At 39.4% G+C, this 26046-nt stretch overlaps 1 protein-coding gene across 3 annotated transcripts in view; it reads right to left on the minus strand.

Annotated features, from left to right (window-relative positions):
* Nucleotides 1-805: 805 nt before the first annotated feature.
* The window catches only part of NUA (nuclear pore anchor), a 58865-nt gene continuing 33624 nt past the window's right edge, over nucleotides 806-26046 (minus strand). The window contains exons 33-49 of one of the 3 annotated variants that reach the window (XM_008795600.6): nucleotides 25348-25464; nucleotides 23279-23371; nucleotides 19360-19512; nucleotides 19224-19277; nucleotides 17304-17417; nucleotides 17126-17203; nucleotides 15485-15634; nucleotides 15332-15403; nucleotides 7224-7379; nucleotides 7085-7138; nucleotides 6850-6967; nucleotides 6701-6762; nucleotides 6522-6629; nucleotides 4733-4795; nucleotides 2561-2741; nucleotides 1243-2480; nucleotides 806-1105 (exon numbers count right to left, since the gene is read on the minus strand). In XM_008795600.6, coding sequence (XP_008793822.4) covers nucleotides 1028-1105; nucleotides 1243-2480; nucleotides 2561-2741; nucleotides 4733-4795; nucleotides 6522-6629; nucleotides 6701-6762; nucleotides 6850-6967; nucleotides 7085-7138; nucleotides 7224-7379; nucleotides 15332-15403; nucleotides 15485-15634; nucleotides 17126-17203; nucleotides 17304-17417; nucleotides 19224-19277; nucleotides 19360-19512; nucleotides 23279-23371; nucleotides 25348-25464 — 2889 coding nt within the window. In that variant the 3' untranslated portion in view covers nucleotides 806-1027. Of the gene's footprint in view, nucleotides 1106-1242; nucleotides 2481-2560; nucleotides 2742-4732; nucleotides 4796-6521; nucleotides 6630-6700; nucleotides 6763-6837; nucleotides 6968-7084; nucleotides 7139-7223; nucleotides 7380-15331; nucleotides 15404-15484; nucleotides 15635-17125; nucleotides 17204-17303; nucleotides 17418-19223; nucleotides 19278-19359; nucleotides 19513-23278; nucleotides 23372-25347; nucleotides 25465-26046 lie in introns of all 3 variants that reach the window. The other 2 variants (XM_008795601.6, XM_008795599.6) reach the window with 2 other exon arrangements.

The raw sequence follows: 26046 nt of genomic DNA on the forward strand, positions 1-26046 counted from the left end.
CGCAGGGTGGTAGCAGTCATTTCAGCACTATAATAATTAGATGACGTATGGTGTGATTATTCTAAGCGAAATCATTAAATTTTGTGCCTGGGTATCGAGGGAACAAAGTTTGTGCCTGGAGCAGGGCTTTTTAATATGTATTTCCAGAAAATCTTCTGAGAACGATATTATAATTAAAAATACAAAAAATCTGAAATCAAATTATGATTGATGATCATCGTTCCCCCTACAACTGAACCATGCAAAATCTGGCTACATACCTCGCCTTGGAGATCAAGATCAAAGGCAAAGATACAGCACTCCTCCGTAAATATATATAAAAGCTTAGACAAAAATTCCGTATATGTATACACTACTCTATTTTCTGTATTCAACGCAAGTTTACGACCTCCCTAGAAGATGGGTGGTAAGCAGCAGATGGAAATAGACGAATAATATAAATAAGTAAACCAATGTAATTGTACAACTTACTCGCTTCATATACAAATAATGAGGAACTTTAGTAGTACTTCTTAAATCTCCAGAAAGGCCTGCTGCAGAAAAAAAACACCACGGGTTCAAAGTACAACATGCCATATCAGGGCTGGAGCATGATGCAGTCAGCGTAATCATTAGGCAACACAACATTCTAGGATGGGATCACTCAAAATCCTATCTCACGCAATCTTGAGCCACCTCTTGGAACCCTGAAATTACAAAAGCTTCAAGACGCTGCAGAGCACAATTGACGCTGACATCAATGCTAGTTTTGAACATCAAGTTTTCTCCAGTGAGCATTGAATCTAATGATATGCTAGGGTTATGGTTCGGTAAAATTTACTAGGCATGACATTAAACATTGAACCAAGATTATGACAAAGTGCTTCAAAGAAGCAGAATCAAGAGCAATACATATGGACGGCAACATTCATCTTAGCAACTTATAAATTAAAGCACGGCTCCGCCAAACCCAGGCATGTCTGAAGCCAAATTTACAAGTGCAGGAAATATAAATGAAACGTCCAAGGGCTTATTATTTGCCCATCAATCAAACTTGTTCTCTATCACCAAATGCTGACCCACGTCCCCCTCGGCCACCTCGTGATCCCCCCCGATTGCCATCTCTCTGTAAAAGCATAATATTATATGTTATAAACTCGTGAATGAAGAAATCCCAATAATCAGTCGTCATCTGTGATAAAGCAATAAGAAAAATGGTAACTTTGAACTGATGCACAGATCAAGGGAAAGATGACCATGTACCCTGTAACTCCCAGCAGCTCTGCCTCTTCTTGAGGGTGGCTGAGCTGTCATTCTGGCTTGTTGTCTCAAAATGGCATTCTGTCTAGCTCTCTCAGATATGGTTATTGTTCTGTGGCCCCGTGATTCTTCTGTATCCGTAACAGTGCTGGCACTCTGCTGTTCCGAGACTGCACTTTGTGGAGGAGTGCTTGGTGGAACCTCAGATATGCCTGCAGATGTCTGTGGACTCTGCACAGTATCAGGAGCACCATGATCACTGTTATCATTGCCTTCAGCAACCTCTTCCATAGCATCAACACTTTCACTCACAACTTCAGGTGAGGCAGCCTCAACAAGCTCCCCAGTTTCATCCCCAGTCCGATCTCCATCACCAGGCGCAGACTCATGCTGGCATTCTACTGATGTACCATCCTCTTGTTGCTGTTCTGGTTCATCAGGCAACAATTCCCCCTCTTCCCTCTCTTCTTCACCATCTGCAGCTAAAGACTGCAATATTTCTTTTCCATCTTCATTCTTTAAGCATTCATCAAGCAAATCCAATGGTGCTCTAGACTTATCAGCAACCTCTTCTGCAATTGCATCCCCTTCATACTGAATGTCATCTTCTTGATTTGCACCATCCATTGATAGCTTTTGATGTTCCTCTATTTCTTCATTTGTTGCAGCATCATCCTTCGCCGTGTCCACAATATCCTCGCCTGACAAGGCTGGAGCTTGATCAGATTCCGTATCTTCCACAGGTGGTTGTGTATCAGAAATATCAACAGATGGAACAGATGACTGTGGTGCTGTGTCAGGATTCTCAGAAGATGATGCGATGGTTTTTCCTTCACAGGCCTCTTGGACATCAGAGTCCTTGGATTTCTTCAATGGAGGTGCAACATCAGGTCCGGTCTCTTCTTGTGAAACAGACTCTTCTCTTAGCTCTGGTGCTGATGATGAAGCCAGGCGTTTGCGAGCAGAAGATGGATGTCGCGAAGAAATGTCACCTAAAAGTTCTGGTTCATGAGATGTACCAACTTTTCCCTCTTCTGCTGCAGTAGACCCTTCCATTCCTGACATTTCTATGTCAACTTGAGGTTCTTCAGGCCTCTCAAGACGAGGACGTACAAGCCGCCTCCCTCCCTTACGGGCTTCACTAACTGGTTTGACCACAGCAGACCCTTTCTCTTTTTCCTGTGTTGTTTTCACATGAGGTGTAGTAGAAAGTCTCGCCTGCTGAGAGGGAACCTGCCGACCTGTAGAAAGCATAAAAAAGACAACTTATAATTGTGAAGCTTCTTGAAAACACACCAATGTGAATCACACTGAACAGAACCTGGAGCGGCCATGGATGTATCCACAGTTGATGTGTCTGAAGTGAGGGGATGACTTCCCTGACCATCATTTAAAAGGGAATTCACTGCTTCTCCCAAGTTAGAAGTGGAAAAGAAGTATTTATGAGTTTCTTCATCCAAGCTAAACCCAGGAGGAAGTTGAGTATCAGTTAGTCCAGTTCCCTGCACACAATCGCAAAGAAAACAAAAATATAAATCCAATAAGGATACAAACACAACCAAAAAGAAATGTGCAACACCCCCACCTCCAAAAAGGAAAAAAAAGGAAAAAGAATGTGCTGTTATATATGGAAAAAGAATGAAATCTAGCCTTGAAAATTCCATTGCAAAACAAGAACTGGAACATTTGCAAGTAAGAGGAGAAAATAAATCCAAGAAGGTAAGAATGCACAACCATATGTGGACTTCCTCCAGAAAGAAAACATACATATGAACACATGGTTTCTCATTCTATAAAAGCATGAGAGGTGCAAACTGGATGGTTTCGTGATACTGGTTCCTTTACCATGTTATGTTGGCAAGAAAGGCATCCAATGACATTTTAATACAATTATAGTTGGTGTCATTGCAAATATTAGAGCTATTCCAAGCACTTTCCAATTTGTAGTAGTTCTTGGGGTGCAGTAGGGCTCATAAGCCATCAAAAACTAATTGTACTGGCAGTATAACAAGCTCCACGAATGAAAGTTTGACCTACTAACATTTTTGCTAGGCTATTGGCAACCCAACGACCAACCTGAAACCCAACCTTATTCCATAGGAAAAAAGATAGTTTTAATAAACAAATTCTTAGATGTAAAATTTTTACAGAAACAGAGTTGATCCTCCACATAGATTGTGATGATGTCATTATCACCAGACCACATATGAACCTAACAAACTCCAGTAGCCAGCAACATTGATCCATGATTGTTGCTTCCTCATTTATTTCACTCCTTCCCAGCTTCTCTCTTTGCTCTAAGGACCATAACTTCCATTTATGCTTGCTGATCTTGCAGCCACCACCGCACAAACAAGAAGCAGCTGGCACATTGAAATACACAGATGGAAGACGCCCAGCTCCATTCTATAATTCAAATTCACTTATTAAAGATACCAACAGTTTCCTTTAGAAAGGTGGTCCGGTCTTTCTCTCTCTTCATCCACATGCATGGGCATGTGCATGAATATATGAGAGTACATGCATGTATAACTCTCTACTGTAAGCTTTCACAGCCATGCTCGATACTTGGATTGCAAACCCACCAAGCCACAATGCCACCATGCAAGGAGCATAGAGTATTGGTCAATGCTCATAAGTCCAATAACTGTACTGTTGGAGGACTAAGTACAATAACTCTACTGTTTGAGGACTAAGTACAATAACTCCACTGTTTGAGGACTAAGTACCAACCAACATCTGGAGGTTTCAACCCGCCAAAATAAAGAATATTTCTCAACACCTACATTATTTGAAAGATTATTCTCAATTTCCAGGTTATGGATAAACAAATGAGAACATTCCTACAAAAAGGTGAGATAAATCAACTGACATGGCAAAAGAATGATGTGCAATCACTAGAAAGCACTGAGCCTTAAACAAAAATAATATCAGAAGACTATATTCCAGGTTTCAAAAGAATCTTTTAACCTGCTGATCTCGTTAATGTGCTAGATTAGAAAAAGACTGTTTCATGGTTCAAAAGGATGCACATCCATGAAAAACGTTCCTTCAAATACACAGCTTGATAACTATAACCTTCAATGAGAGAGAATTGTCAAAATTAAGCAGCGGTCATTTCACACCTCAGAGGCAGCTGTATACTTCATCCATCAGCTCACATACCATCAGTTATGTCTCAAAAATCTCTGCATTCTATTGCACAATGAATCCAAGATAATAGAAATAATCAAATTCTAGTATCTTCTCGCCATCAATTTTGATGAAGGCATCTTTTTTAAAATTATCAAAATCAAGAGTTTAGTGGAAGAGTTTATAAAAAAGTACCACAATTAACAAGTCAGCTGTGTGGATCATTGTGAATAAGCAAAGCAGATGTAACATTAAAAAAGATGCAAAATCTATGAACTGACGAAATGCAAACTAAAGTACAGAAGGTCAAGGTCCTGGGAACAAACGAAAACTGCACAGAAGTCAAATGAATGATATATACCTCCACCACAGCACGTATGGCAAGTTTGTGCTTTGAAAGTTCCTCTACAAGCCTTCTCTTATCCTACAAATGATACAGAAATAAGTTAGCCATGATTTCTTTATATGTGTGACTTATTTGAAAGTTCACAACAATTCTGCTCATGCATACATGAAAGAGAGGAGCAAAAAAAGCTTCTAAATAATTGATTACTTTCATGAAAGACTACACGTGAATTTCTGTTTGATGCTTTTGTTCTGCTTCTGATTTCTTTCTCAAATACTGCAATCCGTTTGGAGTTAAGAATTGATTGCTTAAAATTAAAATAAGCAGGTCATTTTGTTATTGTGAGATCCCCTTAACTAGCAGAAAGTTCATATTTACCAGGCTATTAATTCAAATTTCTTTACTATACTTCTCTACCAAGTTACTGATGTCATGTAAATTGTCATAATTCTCTGCTAGGTCTCAAAGCAGGCATTTTAAACTCGACAATGAATTGGCACAGACCATGAATTCTGGCTTTGTATAAATTATCACAATTATTTCCTAGCTGAACAGATTATGAGATATGGATACACTCACATGGTAAAAATGTTAGAACAATCTGAGTCAGGTTTCCAGTCCCGTCAGAAACTCCAGAAATATGAAACTGAAACAGGAAAGTTTTGATTTTCCCCAGAACAAATCCGCAATAGGATTGATTTTATGTTTTTAGCAAACCTGGCCTATGAGGCCAAATTCACTTACATATGAGCTATCTATGCCATTTATTGCCATTTCTTCATTTCTTTCTATTTTTTAATCATTTGCTCCAAATCAAACTTACATTTATGGGTTTTGAGAGGATTTAGAATTAAAGGAAACTGTGTTTCAAATAAAGTTTTTGCCATAGTTTGCTCCTTAAAACTCAAATCCAAAGGCACTAAATTGTTTTCATCCTTAACTGCAATCAATAAGCAACATTATCTTCATTACATTTTATTTTTTTAATTACTTTTTTCACCAACTTAACATGAAATCAGGAAAATGGTACTTAAAGAGGTCTCAACATGCTGTAAATTCTTTGCCTAACACAGTTCATTTTCTTTGTTTTTTTTCTATGTTACTTAATTTTGATACATTTTCTTAAAATTTTTCAACAGAAATTTCCTAGCTGAAAACTGAATCTGAATAGAAGCCCATGTGCTCTAACCCAAACTAAAACCAAGTGAATAAAAGTTGGTTGAATATAAAGGCACAGATTTGAGAAAAATAACAATTAAATTGAGAATTAGGTAACTTCTATGGTGACGTAGAACAAACAAGAATCCCAAAAACTATGTTCTCATTAATCTAAGTTGAAGAACACAAGCATCAAGATCCAATATGAACTTTGCTCCTAATTTTGTTTCAGAGAACATGATATATCAGCTAAGTTTCCCATCAAATATGGTGTAGCCTTGAATCAACTATACATAGATAGTTTTAATGAGAGAGAAGTGAAACTACATATTGGCTAATTGGCTGTGGCATATCCATGCTATTTGGAAAAGATAAGTCATTTTATGTTATTTAGGACTTGTAAGCCCTGTCCTTCTATGTAAACAAGACAGAAACCACATGATTTGCACATCAAGTTCCCATCTTCATATAACACTAAGAAGCATCATTCATGAAGATTTAATTTGACATTGCAAACATGACTAGATAAGCCTGTAGTTGAAAAATTGTTTCAATTTTTAACAAGCGCTTAAAAAAATATAGAAGCAACGTGCTTTTTTAATACAGAAATAGAACAAAAATGCTACACATCAGTCATAGAGAAAACCTTGTTTACTGTCTGCATAATATCAAGTACTGCCTTCTCATTCTTTTGCCGCTTTGCTTTCTCTTTCTTGTTGTCATCCCTCTCTCTCTCTAGAGTTTTCTCCAGTATCTGGTTTCTCATATGTTAGTGAAACATCCACAAGAACAAAAAAAAATAAATTTTCAGTATGGAATGTGGACCTGTATTCTGGTGTCCTTCTCCTTTGCGGCCTGGTCCACTGAGTCAGCTGTGTTCTTCTTGGCTGCCAAGTTTGACCAGATTAGGAAAAGAAAACAATACATGTAACAGTATACAGATGCACTATGGTCATTAGTACTTGATTTTAAACCTTCTATCTGTTTCGAAAGGGCATTAGTACTTGATTTTAAATCTTCTATCTGTTTTGAAAGGGCTTGGTTTTCCTTGTTCAGTTCTTCCTTCTCTTTTGTCAAGGTCTCATTCTTTTTCTGAAGCACAAAAAAAATAAGCAAAAAAAATTAGTGTGTTTCATCTAACAACACAAATTTATTGTAATTAAAACATGAATTTAGGCTCAGGCATGAGTTCCACAGAAAAACCACAACCTTCAAAATAGAAAGAATCTTCTTCTGCTTGTCATTTTCCTGTCTGATATTTGCCTGTGTGTTACAGTAAAATATGTGGTCACTACTAAGTCCAACGAATGCATGAATATACCATCTGAATGCCTTTAGAGTAAATTACCTCAATTTGAAGGGCATCATTTAACCTTTTCACTTGTTCAGCTAATTCTGATTGACATTTCACAAGGGCTTGTTCCAAGTTTGATATAGTTTCTTGTTTCTCGGAAAGAAGATTTTTTGTCAACTGAACCTCCATCTCATTTTCTTTCAGCAGGACCTATGCCGTCGCATACAAAATTAAAATACTAGTGAGTACCAAAGTAAAATTCAAAATGATATGCCAAATACAACGCCTAAGGTTTACGGGAAACCTGTGCTAAGCTTAGCAACCAATGCAACTTTCAAGATGCTGATAAGCTTTACATGATCAAAAAACTGACAGGTGGGCTTTGCCATTAGCTTTAACACAAACATGCAAAAATAGGCCTGGTAATTAATTTAAAATTTTACTTAAATAAAGGGAGGTATGAAACAGCAGTATGACTCCAAAAACAGGAAAAGTTCACCAAATAAAGAGGGCGAAATGTTTAGAAAGACAACCTTCCATGGCCTCAAAATCCGCCATTTGTTAAAATGATAAAAAGCGACACTCCAAAGAAAGATCTTAACCAAAATAATGAGCAATAATGTTCTATAAATTTGGGATCACCTATATGATCTTACTTTGCTACTTAACCCTTTCTTATATCAGTTAAAGCCTAACTGATGTAGCACCAGTGCGGGGGAAGAGGAGAAGAAGGAAGAACAAGAGAAGGAGAAGGAAGAAGAGGTTGTAGAGACGCAGGAAGAATAGAGAAGGAGAGGAGAGGAAGAGAAGAAAGAACGTAGGGAAAAGAAATTCTTAATCATTCATTCAACCCTAATCATGAAAATAGTTCCCTATATATAGGGCCCAAATACACAACTTGCATAAACCCCCTTACACAACAATAAATCCTAATAAGCCCACAAATAACACAAATAAACCACAAATAAGCCCTAAAATGCAAATAAACTCAGAAATAAAATAAACCACAAATAAATCCCTAAATGCAAATAAATGCGTCTGGCTCAATCCGGAGGCTCAGGATCATCTGGATGAAGGGCTCTGATGTCCCCATCAACTCCTCCCGGGTGAGAAAAACTCGACCCCGTCGAGTACAAGTCTGGCCGGCTGTCGTACTGCTCCAGAAGATCGGGGTCAAGGCGCTGCAACTGTGCTCTGAAAATCCACGTCACATCAGACTTTGGTCGACCTTTCCACCGAACAAGGTAACGTTGGTAACTACCATTCCTGGTTGAAATAACCTGCTCATCCAATATATGTTCTATTTGTTCTCTGCGTGCATGAGATTTGGAAGGTGGTGGCTCAACAGCAGGTAAGAGGTCAGGGTGTCCAACATGGGTAGGTATATCAATAAAGGGGTCAGAAGGCATGAATATTAACTTTTTGTATGGGATTAAATCTTCAATATTAAATGTCGCACTAATCCCATAGTCATCAGGAAGATCCACAACATATGCATTCGAACTGGTTTTCTTTACGATTTTGAACTGTTCTGCACTACAAATTTGCAATTTCTTAAACGTTTCCGAAGAAAATCGTTCAAGCCTAATTCTTATCATGACGTAATCTTTTTCACTTAACTCTTTATAACGTCCGTGTAAATCAGCAAGAAATTTATATTTTAAATTATTAAAGTGACTACAGTTGCTGATTTCTCGATGCAATGAATGTGGATGTGATACAATTGATTGTGCAGACTCAAAGACTCTATACTGATGAGACATGAAAAATAGGTCTATGGGTTGCCTAAGTTTGTAATCATGCACTACTTCGAATGGACTCATACCTATGGACTTGTTAACCGAACTATTACATGCAAACTCAACTGTCGGTAACATTAAATTCCAGGTCCTAGCATATGCATTCGGTCTGAGCCTATGATGTAGAAGGTTGGGCAGAGATGCTCCGGGAACTAGATCGATTGCGCGTTGGATATCATGCATTGGAGAAAGTGCATCCGGAAGATCATCAGGGAGTGCATCATGAAACTCCTCTAGAAGGGAAACTACTACCGGGGAATGTTCAAGGTTGGACTCCGCATGGGTAACTTTAGCTACAAGTGCCAATTCAGATGATTGGCTCTCAATATCTGTCACTACCTCTTCCACAGTCGTGATGTGAAGTGGCTTGGTTGTACTTAGATCACTAGTCTCCCTTTGGGAATCATTTGGACAAAGTCTAATTCTGTAGGTTCGTCTTCAAAGTCTTCTTCATAGTCTTCTATATTTGGTTCATAGACTTCTTCGACATATTCGGCCTCTTGGTTCCTAACTTCTGGTTCAGTAATCGAGTAGGTTTTAGTGGAACATTGGGGCGCTATGTGGCCGAATTGTTGACACCTAGAGTATTGGGTTTGGTGCCTAGGAGAGTGGGGAAGGACTACAGGTGGTGCGACCAAACTGATTTTAGGTTGGGCTGTAACAGGGGTTGGCGATTTAGGGGTCCTAGAATTTTGCACGAGCTCACGGATCTCTTGTCTGAATTCCTTGTATCCAGCCCGTATGGCAACGATCTGTTCCTTGATACACCTCAAAATGTCGGAATTCATGGTAGCTACAGGGGTTTTAGGTTGACTGAGATAGTACTCCATATCACTACAGGTTGGCATGCAATGATGACACTGGGTGATGATGTGAAATGCAGTGTCACTAATGAAACCTTAATAACTATAATGTAGGACCAAAGTTGATGCTGGACAACCTACTAATGCAATCTGTTATGACTTCAGAAATCAGCAAGTCTTCACAATAATAACTTAAAATTTAAATGTTGCTGATTTTTACTTCGGTTATTCAGAATTAAGGATTAAGATTATTCAATTTAAGAAGTTAGATTGCAATCAAGTAGTACAGTTGTTCTGATCCTAAATCAATATGATCGAAGAATGTTGAGAAGCATCCAGTTGTTAGGGTGTGCTAATTTAATATTTAGATTTAATTGGTAGGTAGGATGGGTGTGGTGGAAAATGTCTAGGTTTTGCAGTTTGACAAGAAAATAAGTTTCAAAATAGGGCTGTCATGCAAGAGAACTAGAACATATTTAGATAAGCAAGCCCAAAGGAGAAAGAACCTATTACCTGTGGTGAATGCAGTTGACCAGAATCGTCTGCTCGTGGAGTCTCGAACACGAAGTTGGCGCCGGGCAGAGCTAGCTAGAGCTGTGGACCTAGATCTACAGCACAAGGGCTCCTGGGCTTCTGAAATGGACTGAAGAAGACTCTGGATCGGGCCTGAAACAGGGCCTACGGCCAAGTGGCCTTGGGCCGCACTACAGGCCAAGCTTGTTTTGAGACCGCCTGGACCTGGGCCACACTCAAGGGAGCTTGGCGCGCGGGCCGGGTGATGGAACTGGGCTTGCGGCCTGCTGAACACGAAATGGGGGTCAGGCTGGCCGAGCTCGAGTGGGGTCTGATGGCACCGACTCGGCTAGGAGAGAGGGAAAGCGGAGGGGGAGGCGTGCAGTGATGGCGTGCGGCAGCGGAGTCGCAGTGGCGAGGATGGCGGCAACTCCGGTGTCGGTGGACGAAGGTTGGTGGAGGCGGAGCCCGGCGGAGGTGGCACGGCTCGGCAACGGCGGCGGCGACTCGGCGATGGTCGCTGTGGCTGACCGTGAGTGGGAGGCGACCGAGGGGGTGGTGGTGGCAATCAGGCGGTCGCGGGAGCGGCGGGGACGGCGACGGCGAGGCGGCGCGGTTCGGTTGACGGAGGGGAAGGCGTCGGCAGCAGAGACGGCACGGCGGGGCGGCGGCAATGGTGTCGGCGGCGGAAACCCTAGGGTTCCGTTCGACAGAAACAGAGGTAAGTTTTTTTTTTTTTTTTTTGGAAACACGTGCAGGTCACGTGATCCTACGGGATTTTTTTTTTTTTTTTTTTTTTGCTTGTTGGACCCGGGTCACCGGGTTGTGGGTAACGGGTTTAGGACTTACCCGTTACCTGATTTCTTCTTCAACCTCCCGATCGATTCGGGAGGGCGAACCGGTCGCTTCGGCGGCTGCGGCGGAACGCCCGAACAGAGGGGCTATGGCGTTCGCGGTCGCCGATCCGTGGTCGGCGGTGACAGGCGGCGGCTTCTTCCGACGATCGGTCACAGGACCGACGGTGGCAGAACCGTGGAAGTCGTGGCACGGTGGGTGTCCGTGGGGCGCGATGACCTCCGGCGGCGAACCAGCGGCACGGCGGCGTCGTGAAGGGAGACGGCGGTGGGTGTGGGCACAGAGACAGGGACGGCCAACCAGGAAGGGGCTGTTCTCTTCTCTCTTTTTTTTTTTTTTTCTCTGGTGAAAACCGATAGAGGGGAGGGGGGGCTGGTGAAAACCGAGAGAGAAAGGAAGAGAGGAAACACTGGACCGTGGCTTTGGCAGCAGGGGCAAAGCCGACGTGGCTCTGATACCAAGTTGATGTAGCACCAGTGCGGGGGAAGAGGAGAAGAAGGAAGAACAAGAGAAGGAGAAGGAAGAAGAGGTTGTAGAGACGCAGGAAGAATAGAGAAGGAGAGGAGAGGAAGAGAAGAAAGAACGTAGGGAAAAGAAATTCTTAATCATTCATTCAACCCTAATCATGAAAATAGTTCCCTATATATAGGGCCCAAATACACAACTTGCATAAACCCCCTTACACAACAATAAATCCTAATAAGCCCACAAATAACACAAATAAACCACAAATAAGCCCTAAAATGCAAATAAACTCAGAAATAAAATAAACCACAAATAAATCCCTAAATGCAAATAAATGCGTCTGGCTCAATCCGGAGGCTCAGGATCATCTGGATGAAGGGCTCTGATGTCCCCATCACTAACCCTAGCTATTAGATCATGTCTACCCAATTTTTGTCCCTTCAGACAAGAGGTGCAACCTATGCACCACACCAATATAAGACAAGTTTTGGTTCATTCATGAAGAAAACAAAGATGCTAATTTCTGATGAATTTTGATTATGAACCAAGCCAAAGTAGGGAAGTAGCAAGCATGAAGTAATTGGTATTTGTCAAGGGTTTGAATGCATAGGCAGATGAACAGTAAGTAGGAGCAATAAATTTTGAAATGAATAAGGCCATAGTAAAGCAGGCATTGAGGATTAAGAGCCAGAGAGCTAAAGATTCTGCAAGGTCATGTAAAATTAAGATACCATGGCGAGGGAAATGATTTGTATTTCTAAGGATCATTAATGAGAAAGAGTGAGCCTTAACCAGCATGAGTAGAAAAATGATAAGGAATTTGGAACAGCCAACAATGATTTATACCATATTATTAAGATGGATTCATAATGTTGGCACTTTGGGTTCAAATGAGAGTTTACAAGAATACATGTGGTACATGACATTATTACATAAACTGCAACATATTGATCTTATATGCTGCGATATAGGAATGATAAGTAACGATACTACTCAACTAAGCTAAACAAATACCATATTCCTTACAAATATATTACTTTCCTGCACAACACAGTAAAATCAAACACATGGTCCCTTCTAGGATTTTACTCAAAAAAAAATAAACCATTTTTTATCCTGTAATTGGCTTCACCTAATGAAAAACTAATTCATGTGGTAGACCTCTTTATATAGTTAAACGAGCAAGTCTATACATCCTTATATCAGTCATCAAAGCACAACATAGCAAAATTCAAGACATTCCAAAATTCAAGTTAAAGTGTCTTCAAAAAAATTACTATTCAAATGCAATTACATGTAACTAGGATGTGCTGAAAAATCAATCTTAGCGCCTGCATTTCATTTTTACAACAATGTCAGGCATCTTCCTCTCCTAGTCCGGGCCTCTGCTACATGATAGCATGGTACGATGCCTCTGAGCAAAATGGATACAGTACAAGGTACAAACAACATAATTCACTAGATGGAATGAGATTTTTGGAATTTCAAAGGAATCCAGCAGTGAAGGTTTCTAGACACTAAAACACGGTAAGATTTTGTTTTACATAACTAATGGTAGGACTGTACATAACGTTACAACTCATTTAAGCTTTTATTTCCTTCACTACTTTGTGCGCAATTAAATAACTCCCAGGTGTGCTTGAGTGTGTTCACGGCGACTATCTCCTAGACTCTATATCCTAACAGGTGTCCGTCACATGCACCATAACCCCATCATCTACCGGACAGTTACCTATATTAGCCTAGAAACCTGCTAGCAAATCAAAAGTCGGCATGTTGATTGCTGAACAACGTAACATGATGACTGAAGAATATTGGATGATTGATCCTTATTACAATATATTAAAAGCCATGTTTACATAAAGGCCATTATAATGTTACACTCAGCGTATGCCGAACCGGCCCGTACCGGCCGGTACGGGCCGGTACAAACCGGTCCGGCCAGCTACCGGTACGGCGGAGCCGTGGAAACCGGTACAGGCCGGTTCCTTGCCGGAGACGAAGAAGACGAGGAGAAAAAGAAGGAGCGCGGGGAAGAGAGGGAGGGAGCCCACCTTCGGCCGCCATCGGAGAGCCGCGGAGGGGCGTCGGAGGCCGGTGGGGGGCGGCGGTGCCTAGCGGGGGACGGGGGAGCCCGCGGGGGTGCTGCGGAGGCCGCGGCCGCGGCCGCGTCACTGTTTCGAAAGAAACAGGGGACGCGGCCGCGTTTTTTAATTTAGGAATTTTAAGTGAAGTCGGCAAATCGGTTGCCGACTTCACTTAAAATCCCCAAATTAAAAAACGCGGCCGCGTCCCCTGTTTCTTTCGAAACAGTGGACGCGGCCGCGGACGCGGCCTCCGCAGCGCCCCCGCCGGCCTCCGCCGCCCCCCACCGGCCTCCGACGCCCCTCCGCGGCTCTCCGATGGCGGCCGAAGGTGGGCTCTCTCCCTCTCTTCCCCGCGCTCTCTCTGGTTCTCTTCTTCTTCCCCGGTTCCGGCGGGGAAGAGCTTCCCAGTTCGTACCGCCCGGAGCACGATACGAACCGGCCCGTACCGGTCCGGTAGGCAACCGGTACGCCTACCGGACCCGGTACGGTGGACCTTGGTTACACTGACTACCATAATGGTTTTGAAGGGAGTCCATTACTGACAAGTCATAATTAGGTTGGCAAGTTAGGTATGGATCATAAAAATAAAGGGGTTTGTATGGCTTTGTTCTTTTCAAAATGATTATAAATAAGAGGGGCATGGGTTGAAGATTATTTTGGCCAAACCTAGACCAACTCATCGTCACCGCCATCTACAAAAAGCGTCCCAATGCACGAGGCTCCCGCCATTGCAGAGTTTAGGGAGGGTCATATGTACGCAAACTTATCCCCGCATTCAAAGAGGCTGTTTTCATGTTTTGAACCCAAGAAACCCAGGCCACAATAAAGCAACCTTGCTGTTGCACCAAGGCCCACTATCTATTGCCAACCTATTTGCAATCTAAAAATACATATTTCTTTTTGAAGCTCATGGATGTAATAGTTCTGTCCAGAATTTGTTCTGAAGATTTGAGCTGACAATTCATACGAGGATCATAGACCCAGGCAGTAATAATATTTTAAGCAGGTTAATTCTGCTCCCAAAACCAACAAAAGGAAAATTTTACCATTTTGAATAGTAAGCACCATTCTGAGAAGTGCAAATTTTTAGACAAGAATACATAATACCAAGGATGAAGTCTAGTTTTCAATGTATTAATTACAAAAACATATATAGATACAGATTAGTTTGAACACTAAATTTCCATTTCGAACAAAAAAAATGTAAGAACTGCTGACTTATGTTTCTCAAGTCAAAATATTTAACATATCGTTTTTGAAATGGAAATCAAGAATATGTTACACGTAAGTTAACAAAAGTTCATGCTTCCCCTGAAGTTTGAAGAAAATAATATATAAAAAAACAGAAACAAACGGCCATAAATCAATCAATCAAGCTACAACTATCAATTAAAAATCAATACCAAAAGGGAGGGGCTGAAATTGATATCAGACTACTTGAATCAACCCTTTTATTTCAAGATAGATGTGCAAGAATTTCCACAGTAACACTTTAAGAAACCAACTGTCAGGATAAAATCTCAGAAAAAAAAAAATAAATGACCAAACTTAAAAGGTATTGGATGATTATAAATAACCACACCATGCCATCAAAGTTTCCAGAAGTATAACAAAGACAAAGGATAAGAGCCATGATCTACCTTAATCTGTTGGAGCTCGTCCTTCATTCGTTCATGTTCCGCAGGATCAATATTTTTACAACTTTCGACTAACTGCAATATAATTAATATCAACTTGAGCAGAGTTCAAATTGTGAATACCATTTCACTCTTTTGTGTTAAGTCCGAAGATACCTCAACAATCCTATTGTTCAGATGCCCTATCTCCATCCTGTGCATCTCAACCTCTTTCTGGCAAGCATCAAACTCTATTTGCTTCTCTTTTAGAAGATTTTCAAATCTTTCAGCTCCCATTTTAGCCTTTTGCACTTCATCACGAAGTTTCTACATATACATCAATAAATCAAACTTTGATGAGTGAAACAGTCTCAGTTTGAAAAATGGCATTCGAATAGCAATTATTGTGGCATAAAATTTATGTAATTCAATAAAAAAATTCAGCTAACACAAATCTAGAAACTAGAATGACAACAGGTGCATGTCGGAGCAGCTGAAATATGGATTTGCATAGGGATCTGAATAAAACCTTACATGAACTCAAAACTTGGTAAGCAATGAGTGACCAATTCTTGATCAAATCAGATTTAGATCATATTTTGTATCTTAGACACAAACTTGCAGAGCCTTCAATGTTGTCTGGTTCATCTCTAGAGCAGCCTAATGGGAGTGAGAGTGGGGAAGGAGAAAAGCTGTGCTTGATTCCTTCTCTTTCTCGACCAAGGAGCTCAAGGGTGTTATGGTTTTGAGGTAGTTTGGGAGGAGAAAGGGAGTGAGTGCAATTTGAGAGGTGGAAAAGGCTGTGAAGGGTGGATAGCAAATAGCAATAGGGGGCACGTGTTATAAACGTAGATAATAATGGGGTTGAGGTGGCCATGGGCATGAGGTGGAAAGCAAGTTGCAGTATTGTAGCTAGCAATGGTGGGATAAGAAGTCAAAAATGGAAAAGAGATAATGGAGGTGAGAGTGATCGACTAGAGGGATTGATGGATGGAACAGAAAGCTGATGGAAACAGAAGAGATGAGGGGGAGAAAGAGGAGGTGAAGAAGCAGGGGAGGTGAGGAGTGATGGAGGTCGCAGAGGAAGGGAAGAGAGGAAGGAACGAGGGGAAGTGGAGAGGATAAACAAAGAGGGAGTCGGAACATTTCATGTGTTTAGCTCTTTATCTTGACATGCAAATAATATGATGTATTTTTTAACGATAATTCAGATAATAGGATCACTAGCCTAGCTTGGGGTTGGCTAAATGTGGCCCAAACAGAACCAAAATTTATTTCAAGCCTGAATTACTAAGTTTGTCCTGTCCTGAATCCTACACCTACTCAGCCTCAAGCGTGGATTGAGTTCCAGTGTAATCTTATTTCCAGATGAAGCTTAGGGTTAAGAGATCGTGAAGAGAACATTTGGCAGGTTAGGCATGGGCAAGTCAGGCATGGAGGGGGATGCAGGGTTGCGAAAGAGGGTGAGGAATTGCTATGGGATGGGGGAGGTGCACAATGGCCTGGGCAAGCTAAGAACTGGAGATAAGGAGAGGGAATGGGCCTACAGCTCAAAGCAGGGTGGGGACCAAAGAGAGGAAGATAAGATTGTCAAAAACATGAAAAAAAGGGAAGGAAATGATCTTTGAGTTCTCAGGTTTGGATCTATTTATACGTAAAAGCAAGCACGAATTTGGATTTTGATTCAACTTCATAAAAACAGATTTGATTTGGCTCAGATTATCGGGCAACTGATTTCTTACACTCCCATCTGAAAGATATGCAGATGCAACTCAATGATCATAGAAATGATCATTATAAATTTATGTTTGTCCAAACCTGACATTCTTCAAAATTATGCTTGTTCTCCTCTCTAAGCTGCATGTTGCTTTCACGAAGCAAATTAATTTCTCTCACCTGAAAAAATAATATTAGGGGAGGCGCATTATGCTTGCACCCTTTCAAGTATTACTCCAATCAAATGTTCTGAGGATCCGAAAGAGAACGAGAAGGTCACCTGAAGCTGTAGGGACTTGAATTCATCATCTTTGAATAATATTGCTCTAGAATTCTCATGTTGAGAATGTAGTAAGGTTTGAGCTCTTTCAGAGGCCTTTATAGAACTCTCAAGCTGCAAGCACAAAGAAACATCCAGTTGTCAACGCAATAATAGAAGCAAGCAAGCAGCCATCAGAATCACAAGATATATTATAAGGCACTACATCATTAAGTACCAACTTATGCTACGGTAAATTGTTAATAAAAACTGATTCATGTCTATAAGAAGCATGAAGCAATTAGGCATAACAAAACAAACATTTACCATACAATCAGCGTAATAAAATATTTTTTCTACAAAAAAAAACTCCTCACTGAAGATAGATTAGAATTCCTAGAATAATATAGCACTTGGTGATCTGCAATAATTAATTCAAAAGAACCTAGAGGTTTAAACACAACTCATTATAATAGTACGAGAGCAAACTGGAGACTTCAAACTGATCAAATTATTTTCAATAATGTTTTATGGCATAAAGGCCATTCATTCCTCTCTAACGAAATGAGATGATGATAATGCTTAATATCCAATTTAAGTTTTATAACTTTGTTATCCAGTAAACTTGTGTTATACTTTGTATATAGCAAATGCAAACAAAAGAAAAGACAGCAAATATCAACAACCAAACAAATTTGAGGGCAAAAAAATCTAAATGGTATTCATAAAACAAAATTTGGAAAGACACATCAAAGTTAAAATATCATTCCGAATCAAATGGTACAATAAACTGAAAATCCTACCTCATCAGAAAGACACAGGACCATATTGTGCACTATGGCATAGTACTATCCCATACCATAGTAAATTAATGTGGTGCACTATATCGTATCAATCTGGCATGCTGCTTATACACAGACTTCATTTGGGCATAGTGTGAGTTGCTTAAAAAACACCTCTCAGCGTCATTACTGGTGCTCTAAATTTAAAAGCACCAAGAGCCCACCTCTTTTCCATAACATAATTTCAACTGATTTTAAGTCAGAATTGGAGGCAACAAAATCATGAATTAACTAGTTAAATGAATAAATGCGCATGGGGTTGGATGCAGCAGGCTGGGGAGAAATCAATTTTCCTTGTATTTATGCACAACATATTTGAAAATTTATTAAATGGAAACATAACCACCAAAAAGCTTATTGTGTTATATCATATCAGCCTCCTAGATACATATACCACTTCAACAGAACTGAAAATGCATATAGGTCCATCTCCAACAAGGACAAATGTTCCACTCCAAGTATTCAGATCATATGCTATTGCATCACATCAGTGGTACCATCTTACAATAATGGACATTGTATCATGTGTCAGACAGCGTCAGACCATATTTCCATATACAGGCTTATAAGAGAACATGCAACTTTTAGATGCTGCAGCAAAAACTGACATAAAGTTGGCTAAGCAAAGAAAAAAATCCTTATAGAAAAGTCAACACGGTCACCGTGCATCCCCAGGGGTAAATACCCTTTTCCCATATTTTGATCAGCCAACCAAGCATGAAGATGAGCAAACAATTTTGAAAATTGGTTCAGAACATACAAAGAAGTACTAATGACTAGGTACAAGTGTTTCAACTAAGGTTTTTCTTTCTAAGTTCTGTTTTCTTCATTACTAACATTTGACACATGAAGCAAGGCACACGGTTGATAAATGGATGGCAAAAATTGGATTACATGTGATGTATCTAAGTGAAAGAAGCATTTGAAGTAGGGTCAGCACAGCTAATATCAACATATACAACCTAACCAAAAGTGCTCTGACAATACAAGTTTTTCAAGAGAAGAGAGCTTTGCATAGTATGTATCTAAGAATACTATGTACATTTTATTTAAATTTAGGTCATTAGCAAATAAAGAGGAAAATTTCTTGGGTACATACTTGTGATTGTAACCGCAACTTTTCTTGTTTCAGCAAGGATATTTCGGTTTCCGCCTGCATTATTAGATTGGCCAATTTCAAGGCACTAGAAACAAAAACAGTATTTGTCCAAAGTGATTCAGATAAATCCACTTACAATTTCTTTTGACCTGCGAAGATAGCTGATAACATTTTGCAAGTCACTCTCAGCTTTTGAATCTACATTTTGGGAAGAAAATCCCGCATAACTTTGTTCCCTTTCAGCTAATCTAATGTGTAAAGAGTCCAGTCGATTGTGTAATATTTTATTCTGACAGAGCAGATGCATCAGACAATAAAAAAAAGATCGAACTACAAATAGCAGCAAAAGTGCAATTATACAGAGATACTACGATTTTCATCAGAACAGAATGGTAAAAATACAGCTGATACAAAGCACTTTAACATTTAGGCAGCTGATCGGCAAGAGTAGAGATGTCAGTGAGATAGTCTTGTAGAAAATCAAACTATAAATTTTACCCAGCACAACCAGCAGTTTGAGCAGCAGCACATTCATATAACATGCCACAGAAACACCATACATGCACACATGCAGAACGGGAATCAAGCATTTAATATACTAGACCTAGTTAAAAGAAATAAAAAGAAAGAAAAACACTCCCCATTGGACTTTCATATAAAAAGAAACCTGCAAATCACTGCTTGTCTTCAAATTTTTTTGTACCAGATAAGAAGTTGAGGAGTTATTAAGTTATGGAGTTACTAATATCTGAGTATCATGCAGCATTTTATAACTTCAGCATCTCTCTTCATAGGTTGAACTTCTTTTTTGGAGTTTGACAAACTGTAATTAGATTGATTCTTGGTAAGGCTGCTATATTCTCAGGATTGTCTTAGCAAGCAGGTTAATTGTGTACTCATAAATACATATCCAAAAAAATTCACAGAACATGGCATAGTTTTTGTGATATGAGATGAATTCCATCATCTCAAATAGTTAAATAAAGACTTGGGTTTCTGTGTAAGGAGTGCTGCTATGAATTATAAGACATGACATGACCATTTGCTACCATTTTACAGCATCATATTAAATATGTCATTGTTACAATATGATTTATTATTGTTTCTTGGTTCAGCAGACAGTTATTAATCAAGGACATGGCTTTACACTTAGTAAATTAAATAGTTTCAATTGTAACTTTTGAGTTCCTGACAATTAGTAACTCAAGTGGTTTAAACAGGCATCTTCGAATTCCATCCAGGTGGCATTTAGAACAAAAAAAATTTCCATCAAGAAAATGTTGCTTAATTGTAAATTGAAAATTTTAAGGACATGTATGCCGGAGAAGTGAAAAGGTACTGGTTGTAGTCGTGGCACAAGTGAATTTCTAGTCAGTGGTCTTGCACCAACGATCAGCAATAAGGGGACATCTGGAGAAGTGAAGAAGTACTGGTTGTAGTTGTGGCACAAGTAAATTTCTAGCCACAGTGATCTTGCCCCCAAGGACCAGAAATTATGGGTTATCTTCTTTTTCTTTCAAGAAAACAACTTTTATGAAGCATTTCCAATGAAGTGCTAAAAGAAACCATCTCTTCATTTGCTTGGCAATCATTATTTAGTCCAGAGCTGCTTCTAGGATGTTATAATGCCGGCAACACAGTGTTGCCCAAAATCTAGGCCAACAAAAAGAATCCAAGCAAATAATATGGACGTAGCTGAGAGAAGAATGATGAGATGGGTACGTGGTAAAACAAGGATAGACAGAGTGAGGAATGGGGCACATAGAGACTGTTTTAGAATGTGGTGCGTGCTGTTGCATATGCAGCCCCTTGTCTGCACCGAAGCCTATATGCAGTAGTATATATGGTCATACCACGTACGGACCAAAAATACGGTCAACTTAGCACTGTGCAGCTGCATATGGCCTCTTAAGCATCGTATGGCGGTATATGCAAACCCGCTTGGCATTCTAGAACTACAAATATAGCCCACTCTATGTGGGCCCGTGTAGGCGAAGCAGGTTAAGGTTGATGGTTAGGATTGATACAGGTTTCAGGTGGCCCGATACAGGTATCAATAGTGCTAAAATGTTGAATATGTTATAATCATTGCGATCAAGTATTAGATAATAAGTAATTAAGGTGTTATTGTTATTAATATTGGTACTATCCTCTAAAAAAAAATACTATCATTATTGTTGTTTTTATTGTACTAAAAATATTGTATTTATTTTCAAATACTAAAAATAGTAACCGTATATGCATCAGCATATGCAGCCTGCATATCATACATGCACTATATGGTCCCCTGACAACCCGCATACAATATCCACTTTCTAAAACAGTGAGTATAGAAAAGGTGGTATTGCGTTGCATCTGGAACAATGGATGTGAAATAAAACTATAAAAGTATGAGGAGGTCTCATTAGAAAAGACAAGCCTACAACAACACAAAAACAAAAGAAAATTATGATTAGATGTTGCTAGATGAGCTAAGGTATGCAGGTTTACCCTTGGGGGATAAGGGTTTTAAAGTTGCCTAGGAGGCCAAGGGCCTTGTCAGGTAGGGGGAGGAGGGGTGGGTTTTTAGGTAGTTTAGTGGATTAGGAGGTCCTCTAAATACCATAACCATATGCGATAAAGCCCTTGACACAGCAAGTTTAGCTAATCTTATGTCGTGGTAGCTGAGAGCACATTCTGGAATATGGAATTAGTACCACAGATGTTGGAATGTCAATGGAATTATCTATATTTGATATGTTTAAGAAATGAAATCATTCATATTATGTGTTCTCTGATGAATGTTGCAGCTTTGTAAAACTCACATAACAATGTCTGAATCAGCAAAAACATTGCCATCCGGTAGAAACTGAACAGGTAATAAACAAAGAGGCCTAAGATGTTGACCCAGGAATTGTTCGATGTTATATCAATTCTGAGTATAAGCTGGAGAAGCCACCAACATAGTTTCAACCAAGGAGGCAAGGACCACTTTCAAATGGAGAGGGATACCAACCAGCTGAGCTAAGGCTGGTTATGTTTCACATTGTACCACTATCTTAAAACTATTTCGAACCACGTAATTTATGGAAAAACGGACCTTCAGTTTCGAATACCTTTAAAGATCACCATAAATTGAGGATCAACTCATCAAATACATAAATGAGAAAAACTCAATTCAAGAACAACAAGATGCTCAATCAGACACGTGATGATGATTCTTTGTAAGTTCTGCTGCTGTTTAGAAATCATGGACAGTTTAAATGAAAGCAAACCAAACTGTGGCACAAATTAATATAAAAATATTTAAAAAATTCAAAAGCACTTCACAAATGAAGCCATGGTCCACTTTATGTGTTTAAACTTTAAACAAAACAAATAAAAAAAAAAACTCCTCAATGCATGAAAATGGAAACAACTACTACAAGCATGCAGCTACATGCAACCAAGAAGCAGTAGGATTAATTGAAATATTGCCATATCGATGAAATTCTCACACTTGAACTTTAAATATTTACGTCTGCTTTAGGATCCTCACCACACAAATTTTCAGAGATGGCAATCCTCGCTCCAATTAAATTTTCTTGTGATAAATGAAATCCAAATTTGCTCCAGTTCTGATTAACAATAAATGAACACAACATTGTGCTACACTCTCCTCAAGTCAGAAAAACCTCATTGCTGATGTCTCATGAAGCCTAGCAATCACTCTATAGAACCACCATCACAGTTACCATTCAGAATATCACCTTGAAAATTTATTAAAATGAAAAACATTATAGGCAAATTTCTGACACCTGTTGACCCAATTCACTTAAAATAGGACTGCTTTAGCTGAAATAAATCAGGCCACTGAACTAAATTTCTAACAATAACAGCTGCATGTAAAGCAAATCCTCATGCATATTTATATACCCTTATGGTGAATATGAATAAATTAAACATATATAGGAAATAAATGAGATCTATGGATAAGTGAATCATGAATGCTTAATCATAATTAACTTTTTGACTATGAAAGGGGTTTAGACATAATATACATTGATTTGCATACAAAATTACCCGTAAAAGCATACCTGCTCATTTATTTCATTGTACTTCCTCTCAGCTCCATCCTTTTGTGCCTGCAGCTCTGATTTTTCCTTTTCCCACAATGCTTTCAGAGAATCCTGCAAATTGTCCAGTAAGGTATGTGATAAATAGTAATATAAGAATATATTGCCTACATGCGGAACAAGCAAAGAAACACCTAAATGGTTTCTTCAAACCTCAAAATGCAATTTGATTATCTGATATTATACATGAACATTCACAAAAAGATTATAAAATGACCAAAAAACACAAAGCTTCTGTTACTATGAAAAGGAAAGAAGCATCTAATAGGAGAGAAAAAACTGCATCCTCAATTTTTCTGCTGTGCATTCAGAAATCCCATCCATGTTTAACTTAGAATTCGAAACCCAACACAAAATGATCAGTGGACATTGAAACTGAGAAAAAAATGACGAATTTATCTCATGAAACAAAATCCTTCTAAGCGTAAGAATTTTCATAGGTTCAAAAATGAATTCTAGCATAAACAGACAACCCAAGAAACTCCATTCTAGCATCTCCAAACTGATGCCACATTATCCATGTTTGTCACTTTTTCAACAGCAGAAGTTGAGATTGATTAACTCTCCAGCCAGAGCACATCATGGTACATGGACAGAAAATTCAACCTTGACAAAAACAAGTGCAATCAAGATATTAATAAAGTTGATACCTACAAGCAAGGTACGCGGTACCGACTGTACCAATGTACCGGTGGGCATCGGTACCGGTACGGTACCGAACCAAACCGAGCCGAACCAGTACTGTACCGATGGGGCTAAAAGCCAAAAAAAAAATTGGAGCCGGTACGGACTGGTCGGTTTGAGCCGGTACCGAGCCGGTATGGATCGATACCAGTCGGTACGGGCCGGTACGTATCGGTACCGGCCGGTACAGGCCGGTACGGTTCGGTACCGAAATATGTAGCTGTACCGTACCGGTAGGGTCCGATACCGGTATGTACCGGCCCGTACCGACCGGTACGGCAGACCATGCCTACAAATATCAACACATTGTACGCATATGAAATATCATTGTATTAACAAAAGGCTATATCCTTGCATTTTCCGCATACTAAAAAGGACATGTTCGTACATTGGTTTCATGGGTGCACAAAAGTCGACCATGTCTTAACCAAACCAGTACACAGCTTGTCAAAATGAGAGATTACGTCAAATGAGGAACAGATATGGGACAATCAATTGAGAATGAGCAGTCATCATTCTGCACTTATCAGTCTCGAACTTCATCATTATGAAGTTTAATAATTTCTTAAGATGGCCACAAGTCTGACCATTACAGAAAGGGGAGCACTTAAGGCAGGCCACCTATTGACTGGCTCATAAGGAGGAAAACAGCAAGTTAAAGTACACATGGTTAAGAGAAACCGAAAGTGTCCACTGACAGCCTTGATGTTATTGGACCAAAAGAACTTTGAAAACTGAGTGACTAAACATTTTATGGCAGCATAGAAAAACAGTTTAGCAGATCCCACAGAGTATGGCAATGTTTTGATGCACAGGAACTAGAATCCATAGTTTCCATGCTCATTTCAATCAGTTGGTAAAGCAACTTCTCATTTAGCCTTCTAATATAGAGCCAAGTTTGAGAGGAAGAAGAAGATAAACGACTAGTTGGTGAACCTGCTAACTTAAATCAAGAAGAAAAATCAATGACAGCATTAAATTTTGCATATTTGAGCACCAGTAGATCATTGTATTATAGGATGATAATGTATAGCTGGCCAGTTAATAAAGCAAAAAGACTGTTCCCAACATCAACTCAGCAAATTAATGAAAGATATTTACTTAATTTTACTCACAATAACTGCAATCATGCATGCAAAATATAATTACAGATGTGCCAAGAAAGAAAGACATAGCATGACAGCACAAAGGCGAACAAATGTGCCCACATAATGAATTGTCCCAGAAGTAGTGGAACTCACCAGCAAATTATATAATCCATCAGAATGTTACCAAAAATAAACTAGATAAAGTGTAACCTGGGTAGTCAAAAGTATTGGTGATTGGAAAGATTGTGGAAAGATTACATTTTCAGCCTTTTGTGCATCTGAAATTTTCCGCAGCTTTGCTATTTCACTTTGCAACGAAGACAGTTCCTTAGAAGTATTAGTCAACTCTTGAATTGCCTCAGCTTGGAGAACAACCTAGAAAAGAAAAAACTGCCTGTTAACCTTCAGAGTAAATTAGTTTGGGGGATAAAAACTAATGTTGAAGCTTAACTGAATCATACTCGCATTAAAAGAACTCATAAATATGAAGTTCGTTAAAAAACCATTGACCCCAACTTATAAAATGGCCCATAAACACAGAAACAAACACTCCAATATTTAGAAATAACAATAGTAAACCCAAGAACATATGCATACCTATGAAATTTACTAGTTAAATGCCACAAGAAGTTCATAGTAATGAAGATCAAAATCCAACTAATGAAATGCATGGCCCTTAAACCCTTTCTTCTTGGTCGTTCTCTGAATCAAAAGATTCCGGTAGCATCATATTCCTTCCATTGTCAACCGTGAAAAGGTTCCTTGGTAAAGTCTCTTTTCAGCCATCTTTTGTCAAAAAACACAAATACACTAAACCATCATGACTTTGGATTATTATAATAATTCTTTAATGTGTGATCTCCATGAATCCCCAGGTTTTAACCACAACTCATCCCCCCTCCAACAAAATCAATTGCAAACTATACAATCATGATCAAGGTTTGCCATCTTAGTACC

This window comes from Phoenix dactylifera, chromosome 11 (assembly GCF_051530095.1).
Source record: "Phoenix dactylifera cultivar Ajwa chromosome 11, Ajwa_hap1_PhDact_Kaust_v1.1, whole genome shotgun sequence".
Classification (NCBI taxonomy): Eukaryota; Viridiplantae; Streptophyta; class Magnoliopsida; order Arecales; family Arecaceae; genus Phoenix; species Phoenix dactylifera.